This window comes from Mirounga leonina, unplaced genomic scaffold (assembly GCF_011800145.1).
Source record: "Mirounga leonina isolate KUSES-001 unplaced genomic scaffold, KU_Mleo_1.0 Mir_153, whole genome shotgun sequence".
In the NCBI taxonomy this organism is placed as follows: Eukaryota; Metazoa; Chordata; class Mammalia; order Carnivora; family Phocidae; genus Mirounga; species Mirounga leonina.
The window spans coordinates 20,658,922-20,684,867 of NW_023270387.1; the positions used below are offsets into that span (position 1 = coordinate 20,658,922).

The following is a 25,946-nucleotide window of genomic DNA, read 5'->3' on the forward strand; positions in this document are numbered from 1 at the left end:
CCGGCGCCTCCTTCTCGGTCCGTAGACCGACACGTCACTCCTCGGCTCTCAACCAAACTGCTCCAAGCATGTTCTTTCCGCGCTCTCGCTCTCATGAGCGAGCCTATCACAGCTCGGCGGGAGCATGAAGTCCCGCCTCCTGGCTGCTAAGTGATATCTGTATTGTCCAGTTAAGAAGTGGGAGCGCGGCTTTGTCCGCGTCTCTGGCTCTGACCGACAGCTCCGCAATCCTATCGTTCTTTCGAAGTGTGGTATCGAACCAGAGCCAGCCAATGGGGAGCGGTCCAGGAGGCGGACAGGCCGCTGCCAGGGTTGGGTGCGCCGCTGAACGGATGGCAGAGACAAGCGAGCGGATTCTTGAGGAACGCTGGCCAGGTGAGAAGAAGGCCTTAGCCTGTAACTTGAGAATTAGCTGCAGGTGCAGCCCAGGTTGTTGGTGGCGCTGAACGACGAGCAGGAGGTGGGGCTCTAATGGCAGCGGGTGGGGTGTGTGAAGCGGAGTCTAGGGTCTTGCAGAGGAGGGGGCGTGGGATGCGGGGTGGGGACATCGTGGAACGGAAGGATGTGAAGGTCCGGAATGGGGCGTGCGCTTAGGCCAGGAGGGTGTGCGAAAGATCGGATCCTGGGACTCGTCCTGGAGAGGAAGGCGCTCAGGACGCTAAGTGGTGGGGTGCCCGCGATGGGTAGTGTCAGAGCTGTTGAGTTTTGTGAGGTGGGAGGCAGGGAGTTGGGACCTGCTAGTGAGCAGAAGAGGGGCGTGGAGGGGAGTAAAAGAGTGAGAGGGTGCGAGAAAGTGTGTAGGCAAACTGGGCTGGGGAGGTTGCGGTCTTGGAAACTAGAACGAGGGTGGGACTAGGATGGCACAGCTCACAGGCACCGTCGAGGAGAGCAGATGCTAAGTGTATAAAAGTGTCTTTGCCCTTATTTGCTTTAGCGATGTGCTGAAATGACCAGAGAGCACACTAGGAAAACTCCCTTAAGGTCCTGACTTAAATTACCAGTTCCTGTACTCAGTTTTCAGGTAGAGGTTCTAGTACTCTCATTTCCTCTGCTGACTCTTCTAGGTTTGTGGCTCATATCAACTCAGTGGTGTAAACATTTTTCTGTTTCAGGCATTCCAGAAAAACATACAAACCTGTGGGGTGTGGCAGGATTATTGAGTTCCTAGGGTTAAGTGTTTATTTTTGATTGCAAGATAGGGTAAAATTTTGGGGTTGTAATTTAAAAACACATGTAAAACTGCCCCTCTGGGACAGTTAATTATGGAAAAGATGTTGTTGGGGCTAGGAATGTGTGCTTCCTAATGCCTCCCGCCTAATCCGGTGTTATTTTTTCCCCTCGTTTCCTCCTAAAAGATTAGGAGGGATGCAGGTTCCTTTTTTCCCCCTGCAGTCTTGAACAATGTTGCATATCCTTTATTACTATATTCTTTATCATTTGGCCCTTGATCAGCTTGTGGTTTAAGAAGGTAGCACTATCTTAAACAGAAATAGCTAACCTCCTTCCTTCAGCATTTTGTTTTAATCTAGTTTTGTTTTTTCTTCCCTGAGCTTTCCTTGCTTCAGTAGGAGAAATTTATTTTATTTTCCCTTCAGATTTTCATCTAGTTCCATGAGCTATCTCTGAGATCAGTGGCTTAAATCAGCAGTGTCAATTACAGACAAGTCTTGAGATAGGCATTTGGAAGTGGCTGTAGATCTGAGCAGTAGTTGCAGCGTGATAATATGGGTTCGAAAGTGCAGTGATCTGTGTATGTCTGTCTTTCCCTCTTGAGTGCATCGCTACCTGCAGTAGTGATCGGTCATGCTCTTTAGTTGACCCTTTGACCCCGTTGGGATTTGGAACAGAAAGAAGCTTGTAGCCAGTCAGTTGCTGCTGAAATGTAGGGCCATAAATTGGGCATATTCAGTCATGACTTATTTCTCTGATTTCTGCTTTCATCTCTGTACTTAATATTCATTTCCTGCTTTCTTTCATACATTCCTGCTTTTTTCTAGAATGCTCTCTTTCTGGGGCACCTGGGTGGCTTAGTCGTTAAGCGTCCGCCTTCGGTTCAGGTCATGATCCCAGAGCCCTGGGATCGAGCCCCACATCGGGCTCCCTGCTCTCTGAGAAGCCTGCTTCTCCCTCTCTCACTCCCCCTGCTTGTATTCCCTCTCTCGCTGTGTCTCTGTCAAATAAATAAATAAAAATCTTTTTTTTTTTTTAAGATTTTATTTATTTATTTATTTATTTGACAGAGAGAGAGACCGCGAGAGAGGAAACACAAGCAGGGGGAGTGGGAGAGGGAGCAGGCTTCCCGCAGAGCAGGGAGCCCGATGCGGGGCTCGATCCCAGGACCCTGGGATCATGACCTGAGCCGAAGGCAGACGCTTAACGACTGAACCACCCAGGCGCCCCAATAAATAAAAATCTTTTAAAAAAAATAGAACGCTCTCTTTCTCCATTTAATTATTTTTTTCTCTATTTCCAGTCTTTCCTATTTTCTTTGCATCTCTTCCCTAACCACCTTTTTTCTATTCCCATGTTTGCTCTTTACTCCTGTTGTACCATGCTATTGTCAGTAGTGATTATGTACTTGTTAGCTGTGAAGGAGTAGGAAGCAGAATTATGGTGATAGAATCCAGTCACTCCTTTTGAGTCTTGACACATAGACCTGACTTATGCCTACTTCCTTGCCAGTCATTCATACCTCAGGCAAGGCTTGGGTGTTAATATTAGCTCTGACCCTCTCTGCGTGTTCATTAGCTCCTGTCTCCTTTATGGTTTTTTTTGCCACCATAAAATATGAAAATGAATTAGATAAATTGGAAGTGTTTAATATCCTACACTGTTGACTTTTCCATTTCAGCTATTTGCGTGTCATCTGCTGCTACCCATTGATGTCAAGATGACTAAGCTGGGATTTTTGCGGTTGTCCTATGAGAAGCAGGACACACTTCTGAAGCTTCTCATTCTGTCGATGGCTGCTGTGTTATGTGAGTGTGCACGTGGACCTCTCTTTCTTTGGGGATGGAAAGGAGAAAATCTTGAAAAAAACTCAAGAATGGCTTTCTTAGATGCCTTGTTCTTTTCAGTAGGTTGTGATGTGTTCTTTTTACTGTTATCTAACAGTATAATTTTATGAAGACAAAATACAGGAAACACAGGATTATAAAAGTCAGGAGTAGAGATCATCTGAGAAAGAATGGGAAGCATGCTGTGCTAATTCTGTTTTCTCATAGGGCTGGAAGATATACTGGGGACCCTTGGACACTGAATTTTATAAAAGACAATTGTTTTCAGTCTAGTTGCCTACTTTAGTATTTCTGAAAATCTCTTCAGAACTTATTCTATTTTTTTAGATTTTCTAGCTCTTGATGAGTCATAAGTATAGTCTCTTAGTTTGCTCCAAAGTAAAGGTTAGTTGTGGGGAGGGGAGGTCAATATACAAAAAAAGTGAGCATGTAAGTTGAGTGCAGTATTAATAGGTGAATGCGTTGTTACAGGCCTTGATAATAAGTAGTTAAATGTGTCCTACCTACGTGGAAAGTGTAGGTGTCATTGTCAAGGGAAAGTGAACTTGTTTTTGTTTGTCCTGTGTGGGAGAAATGGATAGATACTTTATTCAGGGTTTTTTTTTTTTTAAAGATTTTATTTATTTATTTGACAGAGAGAGAGACAGTGAGAGAGGGAACAAGCAGGGGGAGTGGGAGAGGAGAAGCAGGCTCCCCGCAGAGCAGGGAGCCCGATGCGGGACTCGATCCCAGGACCCCGGGATCATGACCTGAGCCAAAGGCAGACGCTTAATGAATGAGCCACCCAGGCGCCCCAGGGTTTTTTTTTTTTTTTTTTAAGTAAACTCTATCCCCAACATGGGATTCAACTCATGACCCCAAGATCAAGAGTCATAGGCTGTACTGACTGAGCCAGCCAGCCACCCCTATTTAGGGATCATTTTACATTTCCTGTGACTTCTGTGCTGGATAATATTATTATCTCTATGATACTATAATCTACTATTATTTTTCATGGCAGACTACCATTAAAATATTAACTTTGGTTTACGCAGCGTTCTCCACTCGTCTCTTTGCTGTCCTGAGATTTGAAAGTGTCATCCATGAGTTTGATCCGTGAGTACTTTTGCTTGATCTGGTATTTGCTTTGAGAAACTTCAGGTTCATGGGTTTCAAATGTCAAATTCTAATTAGCTCTTGGTGATGGGGATGTGCTTCCTATATATTTAGGGCAAAAAACCCTCAAGTTTTCCAAAGGAGATAATTGCTTCCTTTTGAGACATTTCTGTTGGAATTAACCAAGTAAGTCTCTCAAACTCGTTATCTGGCTAGGCTAAGAGAAGTCTGGCTACGCAGCTTGGTCCACAGTTAAGTGATACAAATTGAGGGAAAGGGGCCTGGTGTGTGTTTAAGGCTCAGAAGAAAATCACAAGTCATGAACTTGAGATTTATGACTTTTTGTTTAACAATTTATATGATAGAAATTGGGCCTGTTGGCTAAGTTCTAAGATATTGGGGAACATTTAAAGCCATGAGTTTGATTAGGGATTTTAGGTGAGTATTCATTTTGTTTCAAGCACTGTTTTACAGATTATCTCTAAATCCTTACAACCCTGTGAGATGGAGGTGCTATTTTCTCCTTTATATAAATGAGACTGAGGCTAGGAGAGGCAATTGAAGGTTACATGTTTGGAGGAGCCAAGATTTGAATCTAGGTTTGTCCATCTCTAGACACTAGAGTCACTATGTTGTATTGCCTAAAGTTCAGGCCTAATTAAAAATTTGGAAAGCCAGAATCATAGGTTCTTTAAGTGTCATTAATATTTTTAAAATATCATATTTTAGCTTATAGAGCATTGATTCAAAAGTTGATCTGCAAATTTGTTATTTTGTGTAGGTATTTGAAAGCACTTTGGAGGCACGCAAATATATTCTTTGGGGCCTCTCAAATCAATTTATATTTTTTTTCTCATGAATGAGAAAACATATCCTTTTGTTTCTTGATCACCAGTCTGTTAAGGCTTTTTCTCAGATTCTCTAGATGACAAACATTGAGGCAAGATGGTCAGGGTAAATGAGACTGTCTGCTCTGTGGCCATAGACCTAGAAGAAATTGTAAAGATCTTGTGATTTGATGCTTTCTTTTGTGGAGCAGGAAACTGAGGCCTGGGTTGTGACCCCAGTCCAGACCTCTTCCCACTAATTTATACATCCTCTGCCTTGCCCTGCCTGCCCGTAGGTAAAGGACATAGTTCTCATACATGTTGACTGCCTGCTACCCTCATTCCTTTGTTTCTCTGACAGTTACCAAAATAACATTCATTAGCAACAAACAGAAGGATAGAGATTTCTGCCATCTGCTACTTCTGCTTACTTCAGCTGCTAAAACTTGACTGACCAAGAAGGAAATAGGGTTAGAGGGACGGGCAGGAAAGGTGGTTAGTCATCATTACCTTTAGTAATTAAAAATTCCTTTTATTTATTTATATTTTTCCTTTTTTTTTTCTTATTTGTTTTTACTTTTTTAATTAAATTTTTATTTGAATGTAGTTGGTACACAGTGTTACATTAGTTTCAGGTATACAACGTAGCGATTGGACAAGTTTTATATATTATGGTGTGTTCAGGACAAATGTAGCTATCATCTGTCACCATGCAATGTTAGGACTATATTCCTTATGCTGTGCCTTTTATTCCCATGAATTTTTCATTCCATAATTGGAAGCCTGTGTCTCCCATGCTTTTTCATCCATTTAGCCCATCCCCTCAACCTCTGCCCCTGTGGTAACCATCAGTTTGTTCTGTTTTTACAGGTCTGATTCTGCTTTTTGTTTATTATTGTGAAATCATATGGTATTTGTCTTTCTCAGTCTGACTTTCTTTTAGCATAATACCCTCTAGGTCTTTCCATGTTGCTGCAAATGGCATGATGTCATCTTTTTTATGGTTGTGTAATATTCCATCGTGTGTGTGCGTGTGTGTGTGTGTGTGTGTGTATATACACACCACATCATCCTTATCCATTCTTCTGTCAATGGACTCTTAGGTTGCTTCTGTATCTTGGCTACTCTAGATAATGCTGCAGTAAACATATGGGTGCATATATCTTTTTAAATTAGTGTTTCCATTTTCTTCAGGTAAATTCTCAGTAGAGGAATTACTAGATCATATAGTATTTCTGTTTTAAATTTTTTTTTAGATTTTTTTTTTTGACAGAGAGAGAACACAAGCAGGGGGAGAGGGAGAAGCAGGCTTCCCGCTAAGCAGGGAGCCTGATGTGGGACTCAATCCCAGGACCCTGGGATCATGACCTGAGCCGAAGGCAGGCGCTTAACGACTGAGCCACCCAGGCGCCCTCTGTTTTTAATTTTTGGAGGAACCTCTGTACTATTTTCCACGGTGGTTGTACCAATTTACATTCCCACCAGCAGTGCATGAGGGTTCCTTTTTCTCCACATCCTCACCAATACTTGTTATTTCTTGTCTTTTTGATTTTAGCCATTCTGACAGGTGTAAGGTGATAATCTCATTGTGGTTTTGATTAGCACTTCCCTGATGATGAGTGATGTTGACCATCTTTTCATATGTCTGTTGGTCATTCTTACTTTTATTTTTAACTTTTTCAATTGTTGTTTCTCTTCTTTTAAAATAAGAAACTTAAGAGGTTACATACCTTGGACCTAAAGAATTGTGTCCTTCCCTGTATAACTCCAAGAATTTGTATCAAATATTTTTTTAAAGATCTTATTTTTAAGTAATCTCTACATGCAATGTGGGGTTCAAACTTACAACCCTGAGATCATGAGTCACATGCTCTACCAACTGAGCCAGACAGGTGCCCCTCAAATATTTTTATGTAATTTATATGTTTATGCTATTATGTAGGTGGCATCCAGAACTATTTTAAATAACATGAGTAGGACTTCTAAGTTTAAACACTCATTAAGAAGTTTGTGTTAGGCGGAGCAAGATGGCGGAGGAGTAGGTGACCTGGATTTCGTCTCCTCTCAGGAATTCAGCTGGATAGGGATCAAACCATTCTGAACGCTTACAAACTCAACAGGAGATCGAAGAAAAGAAGAGCAACAACTCTCTCATCAGAAAAGCGACCACTTTCTGGAAGATTTCATTCTTCCTGTAGTAATAATACTGCTGTCAGTTATAGGAATATTACCGATGCTTATTTTTTTAAACAAGAAGACAGACACTTTCACAGAATAAAGATGAAGATGGATTGGGCTGAGTGAGTCCAAAAGGGATAACATCAGCAGACGAAGAACCACCTTCTTTCACGAGAAAAGAAAAAGATGGTCTCCATTTTACAGATAGCTCTTCTTCGCATTCATCCTTTTTAATGCCTGCTACATGCAGACGATGTGTGTGGCAACACATTATTACTGCTCCTTAATCTCCAGAAGGAGGAATAAGAGGTTGTGTTACTTTAAAAGAACCCCAATTTTTTTTTTTTTTAAAGATTTTATTTATTTATTTGATAGAGACACAGCGAGAGAGGGAACACAAGCAGGGGGAGTGGGAGAGGGAGAAGCAGGCTTCCCGCGGAGCAGGGAGCCTGATGCAGGGCTCGATCCCAGGACCCTGGGATCATGACCTGAGCCGAAGGCAGACGCTTAACGACTGAGCCACCCAGGCGCCCCAAGAACCCCAATTTTTATGCAGTAGACAACAGCATCATTTTCTAAAATTTTTCTAGCATGCCAAAGGTTACTTATTTATATATTCTATCTACCTATCTATAAAATATGTAATATCATCTTTTAATATTTGTAACACATACGCTTCATGTAATACATATATATATCTTAAAAAAAAAAGTTTGTGTTACTGAGTTGATTAAAAAAATTGTGAGGTGTATAGATGTTTATACCAACATCTTTAGAGATGCTCATCACTTGAAGTTATCTTTGTGTCCTCCTGTGTGGTATCAAATTGTTCTTTTTTATGTTCCTGTTTCTTGGAAAGGGCCAAATTTATTGGCGCCTACATCTCAGCTGTTTTATGTTTGGTGCTTGAATTCTCTGACTGGTGCTAATGCCTACTAATTGCCAGGCTGGTAAAGTATCCTGCTTGAGTTAGGCTCCAGTTGCATTTCCTTCTTAGAGAAGCAGTGCTTTAGTTGAGACAAACATGGAGCTAGAAATGAGCAGACTTATGGTAATATAAAATGATTTTCATACTTGGCATAATTTTTGGTACCAAATTGATTTTTATTGGAGTAATGGTAAGTTCCTCAATGATGAAACCTGAGGAACAAAATTCTCTGCAAATTGGTACAAGTATTTGAGTATGAAGAGGAGGAGACACAGATCATTTCTTTCTTGCCACAGGTACTTTAATTATCGGACTACCCGGTTCCTGGCTGAAGAGGGTTTTTATAAATTCCATAACTGGTTTGATGACCGGGCCTGGTACCCTTTGGGACGAATCATTGGAGGAACAATTTATCCAGGTGAGAGGAACAGGATTTTTTTTTTTTTTTAATTTTTTAAGAGAAATCAGGCATTCTATATTATGGAACAGTTTCTCTTATTTCAAATATCTTTATTTTGTGACAATTGTAACTTCATTCTGATTACAGATCCCTAAAAATGGATCTTATATATACAGGAGAATATATATGGGAGATAGAGATGGGTGGATTTTCATAAATTCTGGAATTTATAGGCCTAGCACAGCTGCGAGATGTTAGTATTTATGGTGGTTTTTCAGGAGTTATGTTATCACTTTATTGATACTTCGATTTTCTCTTTCTCTTTCCCTTAAGTTCTTATCTTGCTAAGATAACCTAGTGGGGTTTCTTCTTCCTGTTACAGGCTTAATGATCACGTCTGCTGCAATCTACCATGTACTCCATTTTTTCCACATCACCATCGACATTCGGAATGTCTGTGTGTTCCTGGCCCCTCTCTTCTCTTCCTTCACCACCATCGTCACGTACCACCTTACCAAAGAGCTCAAGGTGAAAGATTTGGGGTGATAGGCTTGGGAATGAATGTTGTTGAACCTCTCCACCAGATGCTAAAGGGTGGGGGATTGAGAGCGTCAGAAGGGCAGGGAGCCAGAGACTAAAGACAGCTTTGGCTAGGCTAAATTATTGGGTTCACTCCAGCCCCATCCTAGAATATGTGGTTTCTCTTTATTAGCAACTGTTTGTCTTTATAAGAGAACATTTGAAGGTCAAATATAAATTTCTACATAAGAAAAAAAAAAACATTTAAAATGTAAAATGTGAGCTTTAGATTTTGAAGTTCTCACAATCTAAGGGAGAGGAAAAATAACTACAGGAAGTGTTCCAAAATGGTTAATTTTTCCTACTGGCAGTGTACATTTAGCAATTATTTGTTGATTTTTTTTAAACATTTATTTAAAAGTTATTAAACCACTTTTGTAGTAGGCTCCATAATACTGACTCTCTATTTCTAGGTTTCTGCATTGCTGATCCTGGTTCCTTGGATGCTATTCTTAGTTTGTGGCTATGGTGTCAGGGAGATACCTGAGAGGTGATAAACTAGTAGGAGGTCTTGGGACACTTGAGTTTAGTTTGGAAACCTTTTCAGCCTTCTCTTTGCTGCCCTTGTTCCAAATTTGACTCTTCCAACAGACAAGTCCTTACTCTCTTTTGGAGTGTGAGTTAGATTTTGCTGTTCCTCTCTTCTGAGCTCACAGATTGCCTTGTGATATTCCAACTTTATTATCCAAGCTCCTGGCATCTTTAGTCCAGATAGATGATCACCTTTTGGCTTTTTAACTTAAATAATAATTGTCTTCCTTTGATTATCCTTGCACACCTCTTAGAGCTGTGACTGTTCGGCAGTGTGCAGATATTGTTAGGGATTTGGGACTCATAAGCCTGGGAATACTCCAGCCAAACAGCCCATTCTGGGGCAGTGTCTGATGTCTGACAGCTTGTCTGTCCTTAGCATATGTGTATTCAGTTTCAGAGAAACTGTTCTCATCATGGGGAATTGGTTGTGAAGTTTTTAGCTTTCTTGTGCTGCAAACATTTCTAGCATTTCTAGCATCACTTCTGCCTTGGAAAGTGTTGGACTGTTCCCTGGGCCCATTTTAAGTAGAATGGACTAGTAGATCCTCTCTTCTCTCTCAGGAGTGGATGGTGTTAACTTCCTGTTACCCCTCTTTTCTTACAGGACGCAGGGGCTGGGCTTCTTGCTGCTGCCATGATTGCTGTAGTTCCTGGGTATATCTCCCGATCTGTGGCTGGCTCCTATGATAATGAAGGTAAGACTTAAAATGCTGAAGATGATCTGTTCATTTCATTATTCAGTAGATCTTCAGGAAATGCAGTAGAATCTGAGTTCATATCTGATGTTTAGCAATAGCAAAAATGGTATCTGGGTGAGGAGATTAGAAATGGGCAGGAAGGGACCTCAGACAAATTTATAATCTGTCTGTCATCTCCTCTGGAAAGGTAGCTGGTAATTTTCCTTATATAAGGTCTTTTGCTCTTTTCTGGATTCATAAAAGTCGAGTTAGTTCAGTGTTGAATGTTAGTGTTATTTTAACATTGTAATCATTTGCTTTTTTTTCCTAGGTAAGAGAGATGGATATTCTTTTTTTTTAAGGTTTTATTATTTATTTATTTATTTTTTTAAAAGATTTTATTGTTTATTTGAGAAGAGAGAGCACGAGTGGTGGGGAGGGGCAGAGGGAGAGGGAGAAGCAGACTCCCTGCTGAGCGCGGAGCCTGACGTGGGGCTTGGTCCCAGGACTCTGGGATCATGACCTGAGCCAAAGGCAGATGCTTAACCAACTGAGCCAGCCAGGCACCCTGAGAAATGGATATTCTTTTTTTTTTTTAAAGATTTTACTTATTTATTTGTCAGAGAGAGAGAGAGTGCACAAGCAAGGAGGACGGCAGAGGGAGAAGTAGGCTCCCCACCGAACAAGGAGCCTGATGCAGGACTTGATCCCAGGACCCTGGGATCATGACCTGAGCCGAAGGCAGACACTTAACCGACTGACCACCCTGACACCCCTAGAATAGTATTCTTAAATATTATGCCAGTATGGCCTTTTATTGAATTGTTGTTCTGTTCTTTCTGCAGGGATTGCCATCTTTTGCATGCTACTCACCTACTACATGTGGATCAAAGCAGTAAAGACTGGTTCCATCTATTGGGCAGCCAAGTGTGCCCTTGCTTATTTCTACATGGTAACTTTTCACTCCTTTCTTCCACGAGTGTCTCTATTGGGATCAACTGATATAAACTGGAAATAGCTCTTGGGCTTTGAGACCATGGATTGGAGGCTAGAAGTCTTTATTGTCTTGTGTCCCTACAAAGCCCAATCCAAGGCAGGTGTGGATATCTATCCATTGTATAATAGCAAAGTAGAGATAATGTTTTTAATTTTTAAAGTTCTCCAAATACCATACGTCCTATGGATACATATTGGTTATATTTTTTCCTGTTCAATCTTATGTATTCACTTCTCCCCTTAACTGCTTTCGCTTAACATGTATCCTTAAATCCTCCATATAATGTTATAATAGATTGCATCTAGATTAACCCTGAGAGTTGGGTGCTTCCTTTTTTTTTTAAAATTTTTTATTGTTATGTTAATCATCATACATTACATCATTAGTTTTTGTTTGTTTGTTTTTTTAAAGATTGTATTTATTTATTTGACAGAGAGAGACACAGCGAGAGAGGGAACACAAGCAGGGAGAGTGGGAGAGAGAGAAGCAGGCTTCCTGCCGAGCAGGGAGCCCAATGTGGGGCTCGATCCCAGGACCCTGGGATCATGACCTGAGCCGAAGGCAGACGCTTAGTGACTGAGCCACCCAGGGGCCCCTACATCATTAGTTTTAGATGTAGTGTTCCATGATTCATTGTTTGTGCATGACACCCAGTGCTCCATGCAGAACGTGCCCTCTTTAATACCCATCACCAGGCTAACCGATCCTCCCACCCCCCTCCCCTCTAGAACCCTCAGTTTGTTTTTCAGAGTCCATCGTCTCTCATGGTTCGTCTCCCCCTCCGATTTCCCCCCCTTCATTCTTCCCCTCCTGCTATCTTCTTCTTCTTTTTTTTTTTTCTTAACATATATTGCATTATTTGTCTCAGAGGTACAGATCTGAGATTCAACAGTCTTGCACAATTCACAGCGCTTACCAGAACACATACCCTCCCCAGTGTCTATCAGGGTTGGGTGCTTCTTTTGTGATCATGATGGCAGGAGGCATAGGGAATAGGGGATTGAGTTACAGTAATAGGTGTGAATTTGATTTTCCTATTTAAAGAAATCAGTTATTTAAACTCTTTAAGCCACTTGGCATAAATGAAGTTTATAGTTACTATAAAGAGATATTCTTTGCAAGGTCACAGGTAATATCCTAAGGTATAGTGGGGGCCTGAGGAGGAATGCTTAGAGGAACTCTTTTTTTTTTTTTTTTTTTTTAAGATTTTATTTATTTATTTGACAGGGAACACAAGCAGGGGGAGTAGAGGAGGGAGAAGCAGGCTTCCTGCCGAGCAGGGAGCCCAATGTGGGGTTCGATCCCAGGACCCTGGGATCATAACCCGAGCCGAAGGCAGACGCTTAACAACTGAGCCATCCAGGCGCCCTGAGGAACTCTTCTTTTTTATCCTGTCATAGGTTTCTTCATGGGGAGGTTATGTGTTCTTGATCAACTTGATCCCTCTCCATGTACTGGTGCTGATGCTCACAGGCCGTTTCTCCCACCGGATCTACGTGGCCTACTGTACTGTTTACTGCCTGGGCACCATTCTTTCCATGCAGATCTCCTTTGTGGGTTTTCAGGTGAGCCCTAGACTGAGTAGAGTTCTTAGCTACTTCTACTTTCTCTAAACAGCTCCAACCAGCTTGATTTATCTTGGATTCCGATGAAGAGAGTAAGACTTATTCACAGTCTAACCTTGGACTGTTGTGCTAACTGAAGCAACAGAATCATTGGTCATTAAAGTCTCCTTCCAGGGTGCGTTAATATTTGTTCCATAAAGTTTGAATTGAATGACTGTTAATTGGGTTTAGGTTTGTTGGAGGAGAGATCCTTTGACCTCAGTTGATATAAATGCAAAGTTATTTGCAGTCCTTTTTAATGTTGATGAGTCTATGTATTAGTAATGATTCCTGACTTTCTTGATAGAGCCTGTGTGAAAGTCCTTTAGGAAGCAGAACACAAATGTTGTAACCACATTACTCGTAGGGTTAAGAGACAACAATGAAACCAAAGAGTAATGTGTGGTGTGTTTGATTTCTCATGTAAAATTCTGATGGAAATGGAACCCTTATTCAGAGGTCAGCAGTATTTTCCTTACTGTTCACCTAGTGTATGCAATTTACTAATCAGTGAAATATAAAAATGAAAAATATGATCCTGGTCCTTAAGGGGTCTTTAAGGGGAGTTACAGTCTTGCAGGGAAGGAAATACATGCAGGTGTCTATATTCTGTAATACAGCAGTTCTGGAATGTAATTCCTGGACCAGCAGCATCTGGGAACTTGTTAGAAATGCAAATTCTGGGGGCAGCTGGCTGACTCAGTAGAGTATGCGACTTGATCTTGGAATTGTGAGTTTGAACCCCATGTTGGGTGTAAAGATTATAAAAAATAGTAACAAATTTCAGTATTCTGAAGAAGCAAATGAACTCCAAATTTTTTATTAAAAAATGCAAATTCTGGGGCTTTATCAGAGACTCACTGAATCAAACTCTAGGGGAGGACTCCGAAATCTGTGTCTTAACATCCTCTCTTCTTTGCCCTCCCCATGGTTACGGTGCTCCCTAGTTTGAGAACCACTGGTCTAAGCAAAGAAGGAATTTATAAGTAATATAGGAGATCTAAAGTGCATGGAACATAGAGAATAATGGATTTCAGTTTAGGCAGATTAGGAGGAAATGGTATTTGCATTGGGCCTTGAGTGATGAGAAATTCTGTGAATGTGAATTTTGGGAAAATGAGAAAATTGCTATCTAGGCTAAAAAAATAGCCTGAGTAAAGGCCAGAGGTATGATAATGATAGAATATGAGATGCTTTGGAGGATTCCAAATACTCCTTGGAAAATGCAGCAGGCGAATTAGACCTTCCCCTCCATTGGCCCTAATTCCTCTGAGGCCTCAGAACTCATTTGACCCTTTGTTTGGTCCAAACTAGGTCAGGAAAATTCAGGTCTAGGCTAGATCCATTGTTTTCCAGCATTGTCATACATATGCTTTTACCTACAGCCTGTCCTTTCATCAGAGCACATGGCGGCCTTTGGGGTCTTTGGGCTCTGCCAGATCCATGCCTTTGTGGATTATCTGCGCAGCAAGTTGAATCCACAGCAGTTTGAAGTTCTTTTCCGAAGTGTCATCTCCCTGGTAGGCTTTGTCCTTCTCACTGTGGGAGCTCTCCTCATGCTGACAGGTAGGGAAGGCTCACAGCTTTTATAAATGGGTATGGAACATATAATAAAACTTCAAAAATATGGGTTATTTCTTGACCACAGAAAGATTCATTCTTTTCCTCCTAAGAGTATAAAGTCCTGCTTCTTCACATTCAGTCCACTTGTCAGCCCAGTGTTTGGATTCTGCGTAGTTAAGAATGTCTCATTAGAGTAGCTCTTGGTGAAAGGACTGTATCTCACTTTGCTAATTTTTCTCCTCTTTTTTTTTTTTTTTTCTTTCCTATTGGTAGGGTGGAAGAAATCGATACTGCTGGCTGTACCCTACAAATATGGCCTTGTCTAATCCCATATGCACTAACCCATGGCTCTTTAGCATGCCACGTTTTCCTCACTTCTCAGAGGCTGATTTGATTCTGCCCAAGTCTCTGTGTGTTGTCTACTTTGGAGTAGCACTGGTGGATGTAGCTGGCTTAGTTTATAGAGTTGGCCATGGTTTGGCCAAATTTGACCTAAAACCCTTTGAATGAAGCACTTTTGCCTCCTATCTCTGAGTTTATGTACAGCCTGACTTTATTCTGCTAGCTGTGCTGACAAAAGTACTCTCAAGTTTGAAAGAAAGGATGGAGTGAAATTCTCGAAGTATTGATGGCATTTTATTTTATTTATTTATTTTTTAAAGATTATTTATTTGACAGAGATAGAGAGAGGGAGAGCACAAGCAGGTGGAGCGGCAGGCAGAGGGAGAGGAAGAAGCAGGCTTCCCGCCGAGGAAGGAGCCTGATGTGGGGCTCGATCCCAGGACCCTGGGATCATGACCTGAGCTGAAGGCAGCGTTTAACTGACTGAGCCACCCAGGCGCCCCTATTGATGACATTTTAACAAAAACCTAATCCTTCTCTGTCTCAGACTCTTATTAAAATGGAAAATTGTGATTAGTTAGGGTCAGAGGTTATTTTGTTTCAGGAGCGATTGTGAAATGTTTGTTGCTTCTTTGCTGCCAGGAAAAATATCTCCCTGGACGGGGCGTTTCTACTCACTGCTGGATCCTTCTTATGCTAAGAACAACATCCCCATCATTGCTTCTGTGTCTGAACACCAGCCCACGACCTGGTCCTCATACTATTTTGATCTACAGCTTCTGGTCTTCATGTTTCCAGGTCTGTCTGCTTTGTGTTCTTAGGTGGCCTTCTTTTGTAAGAATCACCATTTGACTCAAAATAAGTAAATTACCCTCATCATTGTGTTTTGTTGTTGTTTTTGTTTTTTGCCTGTTTACCCTATGCCATACAAAGGATGGCTAAGCATTTTTCTAATATTTGAGGCAGAGTAGGAGTCAGAAGTTGAACAGTTAGAGATGCTGGCAAGTTCAGAGCCTCATAGTTTTCTGTTCATTTGTGTTATAAGTTAGAATTCAACTCAAATTTGAATTCAGGTTTTTGTTTTTGTTTTTGAGCACTTTCAGAGTACCTCTCTCCCATCCCCCATCCATGACTGCTCCCTGATTATTTCTTGGCAGTACTGAAATTTGAGAATAGGCATGGCTGATTGTAAAGACAGCCACTTATCTTCTAGCCAATCCAGATATGTTTTTGGATTTACTAGAGATGGGGTGCTTCCTTTTTTTTTTTTTAATAATAATATAACTTCTATTTTTTTTCTTATGAAATAAAGCCTATTGTAAAAAATATAGACAAGTTAAAAAAAAAAGTAAAAATTTCAGGAGTTCTCACCACGCATCTGTTGCTACTGTTATCATTTTGGTGTATGTTCATCTAGTTATTTATTCATTTATTTATTTTAGTTTTTTTTTTAAGATTTTATTTGAGAGAGAGAGTGAGAGCGAGCACAAGCGAGGTGAGGGGCCAAGAGAGTAGCAGACTCTTCACTGATCAAGGAGCCCAGTGCAAGGCTTGATCCCAGGACCCTGGGATCGTGACCTGAGCTGAAGGCAGATGCTTAACCAGCTGAGCCACCCAGGCGCCCCTTAGTTATTTTTTTTTTAATTAAAATTTTTTTTTTAGTAATCTCTACACCCACCCAGGATGGGGCTCAAACTCATGACCCCGAGATCGTGTCATGTGCTCTTCTGACTGAGCCAGCCAGGCCCCCCTCATCCAGTTACTTATTGAATAAAAATGAGATGGTATAGTTTTTCCCCAATTTTTTTCATTTTATGAAGAATCATAATTTATGTTATTTAGTATTATTTTAGAGTTATGATATTTAAATATATTATTTGTTTTTTTAAGTACAGAGATACGTAAAGAAGTCAAATGGTCCATATTATCTTGTAGCAATATTTTAATTGATGTATTGTATTCTATTATATAAGTATACTATAAAAACTACCTCTTTTATGTTGGATGTTAGGTGGTTTCTGAATTTTTGCTCTTTTAAGGAGTCCTGTAGTAAACATCTTTGCATGTATCTATGATTATTTATTTTAATTGCTTGCTTCTTTTTATTTTTACTTTTGTAGTTGGTCTCTATTACTGCTTTAGCAACCTGTCTGATGCCCGGATTTTCATCATCATGTATGGTGTGACCAGCATGTACTTTTCGGCTGTCATGGTGAGGAATGCCTTCAGTCATAGCATCAGTTCTGCCCCTGACTCTGAGGGCCATGGCAGGATTCAGAATGTACTGATGATTGTGCAAATGCTTCCCTCGGAGACTTGAGGGGCTGAGTTGTAAAGCTGCTCACTGTTGCTGCTCCTTCTCAAGGATGTGTAATGGGCTCATACATTCGGTTGTGTGGCCCAGCTTTCTTGGATTCATAACGTATCAGGAAGGGGCACATATACTCTGTTGGAGAAAGTGACTGTGGGCAGGTTTCTTCCCCTCTCTTTCTGCGTGTCTTAAGGAATTGACATTTTTTTCCTTAAAGCCCTGGGAGGATTGCCAAGTGTTAGATTGTTGAAAGAGGAGAGATTTTATACATTGTAGTAAAACAGTGTTTCTTAAACCATAGTTAAATACATTCTTTTTTTTTTTAAAGATTTTATTTATTTATTTGACAGAGGAGAGACACGGTGAGAGAGGGAACACAAGCAGGAGGAGTGGGAGAGGGAGAAGCTTGATCCCAGGACCCTGAGATCATAACCTGAGCCATAGGCAGACGCCCAACGACTGAGCCACCCAGGCGCCCCCCATAGTTAAATACATTCTTTAACGTATCGTTATTTGGGGACACGTATACATATATACATACATAACTGAAAATAGTTTAAGGAATATATACTTCTACTCTAGATATATCAAGTATTTTCTCATACTCTTTTTTTATTGAGGAATCGTGTTTGTTGAAAACCACTGAACTGATGTCATGATGTACTAATAGGTTGAAATCTGTAATTTGTAAAACGCTGATTGGACTGTGTTTTTGTTTGCTTCCTGTCTCTTGCAGGTCCGTTTAATGCTAGTGTTGGCACCTGTTATGTGCATTCTTTCTGGCATTGGAGTCTCCCAGGTGCTGTCCACTTACATGAAGAATTTGGACATAAGTCGTCCAGACAAAAAGAGCAAGAAGCAACAGGATTCCACTTACCCTATTAAGAATGAAGTGAGAATTAAGCAATGCTAAGAACAGGCTTGGGAAACTCTGTGTGTATATGTGTGTGTGTTTGTGTGTGTGTGTATCTATTTTTTGAGTGAGGGAATAGAGTGTTGTCATAGTGGTCAGAGTGAACTCGTATAGCCCCTGACTTGTTTTGATTCATCTCATCTATATTGTGTGTAAGAAGCTCTTCTGAGTTGTGAAATTTAATTTGCTTTATATTCTTCCTTGTTCAGGTGGCAAGTGGGATGATACTGGTCATGGCTTTCTTTCTCATCACCTATACCTTTCATTCAACCTGGGTGACCAGCGAGGCCTACTCTTCTCCCTCCATTGTGCTGTCTGCCCGTGGTGGGGATGGCAGTAGGATCATTTTTGATGACTTTCGAGAAGCATACTATTGGCTTCGTCACAATACTCCAGAGGTAAAAATTTGGGAGGGGTGGGATTGAGGGGTATGGGGAAGTGGGAGACGTTTGCTGTGATAGTGAATCAATAGCTTTTAGGTGGGTGGAAAGCCTGGAGAAATTGGAACTATAGAACCCTGGTGTTGAATGAGCCCTACAGGTCAGCCTCCATTCAATTCAGGATTTCTTCTGTATCCTTACTGGTAATCATCGACACTCTTTTTTTTTTTTTTTTTTTTTAAAGATTTTATTTATTTATTCACAAGAGACAGAGACAGAGAGAAGCAGAGGGAGAAACAGGCTCCCAAGGAGCAGGGACCCCGATGTGGGACTCGATCCCAGGACCCCGGGATCATGACCTGAGCCGAAGGCAGACGCCCAACCATCTGAGCCACCCAGGCGCCCAATCATCGACACTCTTGACAGCGTGGTGATTTTATCATGAGATAGACCACCCCAATTATAAAAGAAATCAGAAAATAGAAACAAGAGAAAAGATATAGGGGCTTCTGGGTGGCTCAGTTGGTTAAGCGACTGCCTTCGGCTCAGGTCATGATCCTGGAGTCCCAGGATCGAGTCCCACATCGGGCTCCCTGCTCAGCAGGGTCTGCTTCTGCCTCTGACCCTCCCCCATCTTGTGTTCTCTCTCTTATTCTCTCTCTCTCTCTCAGATAAATAAATAAAATCTTAAAAAAAATTTTTTTTTTCCATAAAGTGATCACCTGATGATAAGCACTTTTAACATTTTGGTTTATAACTTTTAAGAATCTGAAGTGATTTTCTTGCAGTAGCAATAGCCCTTCTGAGTTAGGCACTTGATGAAAGCTTTAAGAATTTCTTAGTTCTCGTGCATTATATTCTGTGGTTTATATTCCCCCCATCTTGATATTAACTGCTTTTTGTGTATTGCTAAAGATCATTTATTTAATATAATTATCTGATGACACCAGATTATTTATTTGGACCCAGTCCCCTATACCTACCATCGTTTTATGCTTGTTTATATAAGGTGATCTGAGATGAAAGTATTTGGAATGTTGAATTGTATAATTTGCACTGAGATTCCATGATTATATTATAAATGTAGGACCAAGTGCCAAGATTTATTTTCTGGTTAGGCAATGCCTCACTTATTATCAGATGCCCTTCCAGTTCTTCTCTTGTATTTGAATTTTGGAGGCAGCGAGCTTATTTTCATTTCCCATTCTTCTTTCAGGATGCGAAGGTCATGTCATGGTGGGATTATGGCTACCAGATTACAGCTATGGCGAATCGGACAATTTTAGTGGACAATAACACATGGAATAATACCCATATTTCTCGAGTAGGGCAGGTAAAGTGAAGGGGGGTCATTTGAGTGTTTGGCACACAGGATCTAGTGGGGAATATTTCTCTCTGAGGGATCATATGACTTGGAATTTTGCTCTGAGAAATGTGCATTTATTTTTCTAGGCAATGGCGTCCACAGAAGAAAAAGCCTATGAGATCATGAGGGAGCTTGATGTTAGCTATGTGCTGGTCATTTTTGGAGGCCTTACTGGGTATTCTTCTGATGGTATGTACTTGATTCTAACTATAGGTCATAGAGTCTAAGAAAACTAGATGAATCTCCTATTCTTCTGGTCTTTTTTTTTTTTTTAATAATATCAACATATTTTCTTGGTTGGGAAAGTTCCTAAGTATTTGCAACTTTAGGGTTTATATGTTTTGATTTTTTTTGGCAACAAATAAGAGGTAAAAGTAAATAATTCTCATATAGGTATGGCATGCTGTAATTGTCTAAAGACCTAGGAGTAGTTCCACAACCAGTAAACAAAGAACATAAAGCTTAGTTGAACCTCTTATGGTGTTCATTTCACAGTATATATAAATCAAACAAACAAAAAGTAATAGCAAAGTAAAATACAATGTGAAAAAAAGAACATAAGGCATCTGAAATGAACTTAAGAATTAGCATTTTTAGTGGGTTTAAGCCATAGATTCATATGCCAGTTTAAAATGTTTTATATTTGTGTGTGTGTGTGTGTGTGTGTGTGTGGCATATGTTACCATGTTCCCTATGATTAATAGCAAAACCATGTTTTTAGAAGACTTGTCAAAATGTGGTTCTCTGCCTTAAAAAAACTTAAAAAAAACTAAAGCAATACCTTATTTTTACTTGAAAATGTGAAACACTTTTGAAGGTTTATTTATTTTTTATTTTTTTATTTTTTTTTTAAAGATTTTATTTATGTGACAGAGACACAGCGAGAGAGGGAACACAAGCAGGGGGAGTGGGAGAGGCAGAAGCAGGCCTCCCACCGAGCAGGGAGCCTGACGCAGGGCTCAATCCCAGGACCCTGGGATCATGACCTGAGCCGAAGGCAGATGCCTAACGACTGAGCCACCCAGGCGCCCCGCTTTTGAAGGTCTATAATAAAAAGTGGTAGATACTACCCAGTCCCCAAACCTAAACTCCCTATGATACCAGTTTCCAGAGGCAATTATTTCTTTATTTGTTTCTTTTAGTATTTATGTTCTTATTTCTAAAAATATGTATATTCCTCTATTCATTGATCATTTTAGATATGCCATATCAACTTATAATTGTAGAGAAGAAATTTCGTCCTTTTTATCACTCCCCACTTCCTCCTTTTGCTCTTGATTCTTCTTAGTGGGATCAATTTTTAATTTTTGGTTAAATCCAGATCAAGTATTTTCAAAATCGTGACTATGTAAACATTCATTGCTGAGTCAGCCCGTATACCATGGTTACATTCTTACCTAAAATAACTTTTGTTTTCCTGCAATTAATAACTACCTCATATTTTTATCTTAATTTTCTTTGAATATATGACTGCTTCTTAGAGATGTTTAAATTTTAGATTATATGTCTCTCTATATAGTACATATAAAGTGCCAAGTATAAAGTTAGAAGACTGGTTTCCATGTGTGTCTTGTACAAGCAGAGGAAGAATGATGGCAGGGACGTGTGTCCACAGACTTAAACTTGCACAATTGTACCAGCACTGTTTGTGTATAATCATTTATAGGTTTTTCTAGTAGTCACAATATAGCCAAATACTACAGAAAAGTATTTGTATATGTATATATGTATATATATTTTTATATATATGAATGTATACATTATATGTGGTAGAAAGAGATAATTTCTCAAAATCTTAGTACTAACTACTGTTAAGTAACCACTTTCAGTCAGTCAACCTTTTATTGCCTACAAAGGTACATAGAAATATGTTTAATGCTGGCATAAAAATGAATGTCATTATTTGGATTACACTGTAGTTTTTTTCTTGAAATTAAGGAAAGTAGCATGTGAGATACTTGACAAAGTAACTTAACATTAAAAGAAAGTGCTAAGATGAAGAGGTTTCAATTGTACAAATATTTTTTTTATTTTTTTTTTTTAAGATTTTATTTATTCATTTGAGACACAGAGATAGAGAGAGAGAGAGCATGAGCAGGGGGAGAAGCAGAGGGAGAGGGAGAAGCAGGCTCCCCACCGAACCAGGAGCCTGATGTGGGGCTTGATCCCAGGACCCTGGAATCATGACCTGAGCCGAAGGCAGACACCCAACCATCTGAGCCACCCAGGTGCCCCAATTTTTTTTTTTAAATATTTTATTTATTTATTTGACAGAGAGAGATATAGCTAGAGAGGGAACACAACAGGGGGAGTGGGAGAGGGAGAAGCAGTCTCCCCGCTGAGCAGGTAGCCCGATGTGGGGCTCGATCCCAGGACCCTGGGATCACGACCTGAGCCGAAGGCAGACACTTAACGACTGAGCCACCCAGGCGCCCCTCAATTGTACACATTTTTAAAGTGAACTTTGCATTGAACATTTTTAAAAATGCAGATTTGTAAGTATATAGCGTGATCAATTTTCACAAGGGGAACATATCCATGTAACTAGCACCCATCAAGAAACAGAACATTACTAGTGTCCTAGAATTCTTCATACATCCTGCATCTGCCCCCCCCCCCCCGTCTTCTGAGGGTGACCACTATCTTGGCTTCTAATGCCATTTGTTTGTTTTTTAAACAGATTTATTAAAGCATTTTAACATATTGTATACTGCATATATTTAAAATCTGTAATTTGGTAAGTTTTGACATTAATATATATATACCTGGGTAGTTTTGCCTGTTTTTGAATTTTATAAATGCAGTAGTACAGTATGTTCCCTCTTTGTTTCTGGCTTGTTTGGTCAGTATTATGTTTGTAAGATTCATTCATGTTGCAGGTCATAATAATTTCTTAATTCTCAGGGCACCTGAGTGGCTCAGTAGGTTAGGCATCGGCCCTCCGCTCAGGTCATGATCCTGGAGTCCCAGGATTGAGTCCGCATTGCACTCCCTGCTTGGCGGGGAGTCTGCTTCTCCCTCTGCCCTTCACCCTGCTCTCTCTCTCTCTAATAAATAAATAAGATCTTTTTTATTTTTTTTAAAGATCTTATTTATTTATTTGACAGAGAGACACAGCGAGAGAGGGAACACAAGCAGGGGGAGTGGGAGAGGGAGAAGCAGGCTCCTGGCCGAGCAGGGAGCCCGATGCGGGGCTCTATCCCAGGACCCTGGGATCATGACCTGAGCCAAAGGCAGACGCTTAACGACTGAGCCACCCAGGTGCCCCAATAAATAAGATCTTAAAAAAAATTTTCTTAATTCTCATTCTTGTGTAGTATTCCATTGTGTGAATATAGCATAATATATGCATTTTATTTTTTTAAGATTTTATTTATTTATTTGACAGAGAGAGACACAGTGAGAGAGGGAACACAAGCAGGGGGAGTGGGAGAGGGAGAAGCAGGCTTCCTGCTGAGCAGGGAGCCCGATGCGGGGCTCGATCCCAGAACCCTGGGATCATGACCCGAGCCGAAGGCAGATGCTTAAGGACTGAGCCACCCAGGTGCCCCTATTTTTTATTTTTTATGAAGATTTTATTTATTTGAGAGAGAGAGAGAGCACAAGCTGGGGGGGGAGTAGAAGCAGAGGGAGAAGCAGACTCCCGGCTGAGCAGGGAGCCCAATATTGGGTTCGATCCCAGGACCCTGGGATTACGACCTGAGCTGAAGGCAGATGCTTAACCAACTGAGCCACCCAGGTGCCCCAATGTGTGGGTTTTAGTGTTGATGGGTTCAGTTTGGGGCTGTCACAAATGATGCTCTTATGAACATTATTGTGCTTGTCTTCTGGTGAACATATATATAATGTTAATAATGGAATTGCTAATTTAGAAGGAATGTATGTGTTCAGCTTTAATAGGTACTGGCAAAGAGATTTCTAAAGTGGTAGTACCAATTTACATTCCTACCAACGGTGTTGTTGGTTGTTCTGCATTCTTGCCTAATACTCGGCATTACAAATCTTTTTCATTTGTGCCTGTATGTGGTGGTAATACAGATGTATTGAAGATGAAGAAACTGTTCTAATGAAGATGGAGAAACTGTTCCTTCATAATCACTTAGTTATGTGGGACTATAAAAACGTGACAATCAGAGATTCAGTTAGGTCAAATCGATGCCTAATTGTGAGAATGATAGCATAGGTTAAGTTTATGTAAAGAAAGACTCAGAGGGGCGCCTGGGTGGCTCAGTTGGTTAAGCGACTGCCTTCGGCTCAGGTCATGATCCTGGAGTCCCTGGATCGAGTCCCGCATCGGGCTCCCTGCTCAGCGGGGGGTCTGCTTCTCCCTCTGACCCTCACCCCTCTCATGTGCTCTCTCTCTCTCATTCTCTCTGTCTCAAATAAATAAATAAAATCTTAAAAAAAAAAAAAAGAAAGACTCAGAACACCTTAACAGAGAAAAGCTTTCTTTGGACATTGTGCTATGTTTTTGAATTGTTGCAAGAGTAGTGATTTGACAATTTCTCTGATCTATATGGAAGCTAGACTTTAAAAAAAAATAAGATAACCACTGAAAAGAACACTGTCATTATCTAAATTTGTGAAAACATGCATGTGAAAATCATGAAAGAAGCATTGTTTAATTTTCTCATATTGAATTTACTTCTCAAGGTCAAATGATTAGGCTGCATTAGTTGGAATTCTGAAAAACTCAAAGAGGTATGATGAAAAGGAGTGAACCCCAAATCCAGAGATTGTTGCTATTATTGTTATTATTTAAACATGGTAACATTCCAGCTGGTGCCTTCTGTGAATACTTTTTAACATTTTTAAAGTAGCTTCTCCCTTCCTTCCTCCCTCCCTTCTTCTCCCTTCCTGCCTCCCTCTCTCTCTCCCTCTTTCAGTCTTTTACAAACACACACAGACACATGGACAAATGTGCCCCAGAACAGCTACTGGTATTGCCTTGATGGCTAATCCTCTCTTCCCCCATGCCCTAACTCATTTTCAGTCATTATTCTTGCCTCTCCTGAGTCTACTAAAAAAAAAAAACCCACCACATCATGGGATGCCTGGGTGGCTCAGTCGGTTAAGTGTCTGCCTTTGGCTCAGGTCCTGATCCCAGGGTCCTGGGATTGAGCCCCACATCGGGCTGCCTGCTCAGCGGGGAGACTGCTTCTCCCTCTCCTACTCCCCCTGCTAGTGTTCCCTCTCGCTGTGTCTCTCTCTGTCAAATAAATAAATAAAATCTAAAAACAATCTTAAAAAAAAAAAGATTTTATTTATTTATTTGACACAGAGAGACACAGTGAGAGGGAACACTAGCACGGGGAGTGGGAGAGGGAGAAGCAGGCTTCCCGTGATGCAGGGAACCTGATGTAGTGCTCCATCCGAGGACCCTGGGATCACGACCTGAGCCGAAGGGAGACGCTTTACGACTGAGCCACCCAGACACCCCAATAAATAAAATCTTTAAAAAATAAAATTAAAAAACACCACATCTCATCAAGTTGTATATGTTAAATATGTACAGCTTTTGGTATATCAATCATACTTCAATAAAGTGGTTTTTAAAAAGCACACCCTGGGTGCCTGGGTGGCTCAGTCGTTAAGCGTCTACCTTCGGCTCAGGTCATGATCCCAGGGTCCTGGGATAAAGCCCTACATCGGGCTCCTTGCTTGGCGGGGAGCCTGCTTCTCCCTCTCCCACTCCTCCTGCTTGTGTTCCCTTTCTTGCTGTGTCTCTCTCTGTCAAATAAATAAAATCTTTAAAAAAAAAAATGCACACAAAATTTGGGCACTGAAGATGATTCTAAAATGTTTTGAGCATTTTTTAAAAAAGATTTTATTTATTGGGCGCCTGGGTGGCTCAGTTGTTAAGGGTCTGCCTTTAGCTCAGGTCATGATCCCAGGGTCCTGGAATCCAGCCCCTCATCGGGCTCCCTGCTCCATGGGAAGCCTGCTTCTCCCTCTCCCACTCCCCCCGCTTGTGTTCCCTCTCTCACTGTCTCTCTCTCTATCAAATAAATAAATAAAATCTTTTTATTTATTTATTTATTTGAGAGATTGAGAATGAGAGACAGAGAGCATGAGAGGGAGAGGGTCAGAGGGAGAAGCAGACTCCCTGCTGAGCAGGGAGCCAGATGCGGGACTCGATCCCGGGACTCCAGGATCATGACCTGAGCTGAAGGCAGTCGCTTAACCAACTGAGCCACCCAGGCGCCCCAATAAATAAAATCTTAAAAAAAAAAGA

The 25,946-nt window shown here is 40.8% G+C and overlaps 1 protein-coding gene across 1 annotated transcript in view; it reads left to right on the forward strand.

Moving 5' to 3' along the window:
- The first annotated feature begins 270 nt into the window (after window positions 1-270).
- Window positions 271-25,946, forward strand: part of STT3A (STT3 oligosaccharyltransferase complex catalytic subunit A) — a 31,893-nt gene continuing 6,217 nt past the window's right edge. Inside the window, exons 1-15 of the mRNA XM_035009236.1 lie at window positions 271-375; window positions 2,852-2,978; window positions 4,052-4,112; window positions 8,342-8,463; window positions 8,828-8,973; window positions 10,163-10,253; window positions 11,081-11,187; window positions 12,633-12,797; window positions 14,222-14,402; window positions 15,384-15,539; window positions 16,862-16,953; window positions 17,789-17,944; window positions 18,175-18,363; window positions 19,562-19,678; window positions 19,798-19,900. Coding sequence (XP_034865127.1) covers window positions 2,891-2,978; window positions 4,052-4,112; window positions 8,342-8,463; window positions 8,828-8,973; window positions 10,163-10,253; window positions 11,081-11,187; window positions 12,633-12,797; window positions 14,222-14,402; window positions 15,384-15,539; window positions 16,862-16,953; window positions 17,789-17,944; window positions 18,175-18,363; window positions 19,562-19,678; window positions 19,798-19,900 — 1,774 coding nt within the window. The 5' untranslated portion in view covers window positions 271-375; window positions 2,852-2,890. The remainder of the gene's footprint in view (window positions 376-2,851; window positions 2,979-4,051; window positions 4,113-8,341; window positions 8,464-8,827; window positions 8,974-10,162; window positions 10,254-11,080; window positions 11,188-12,632; window positions 12,798-14,221; window positions 14,403-15,383; window positions 15,540-16,861; window positions 16,954-17,788; window positions 17,945-18,174; window positions 18,364-19,561; window positions 19,679-19,797; window positions 19,901-25,946) is intronic.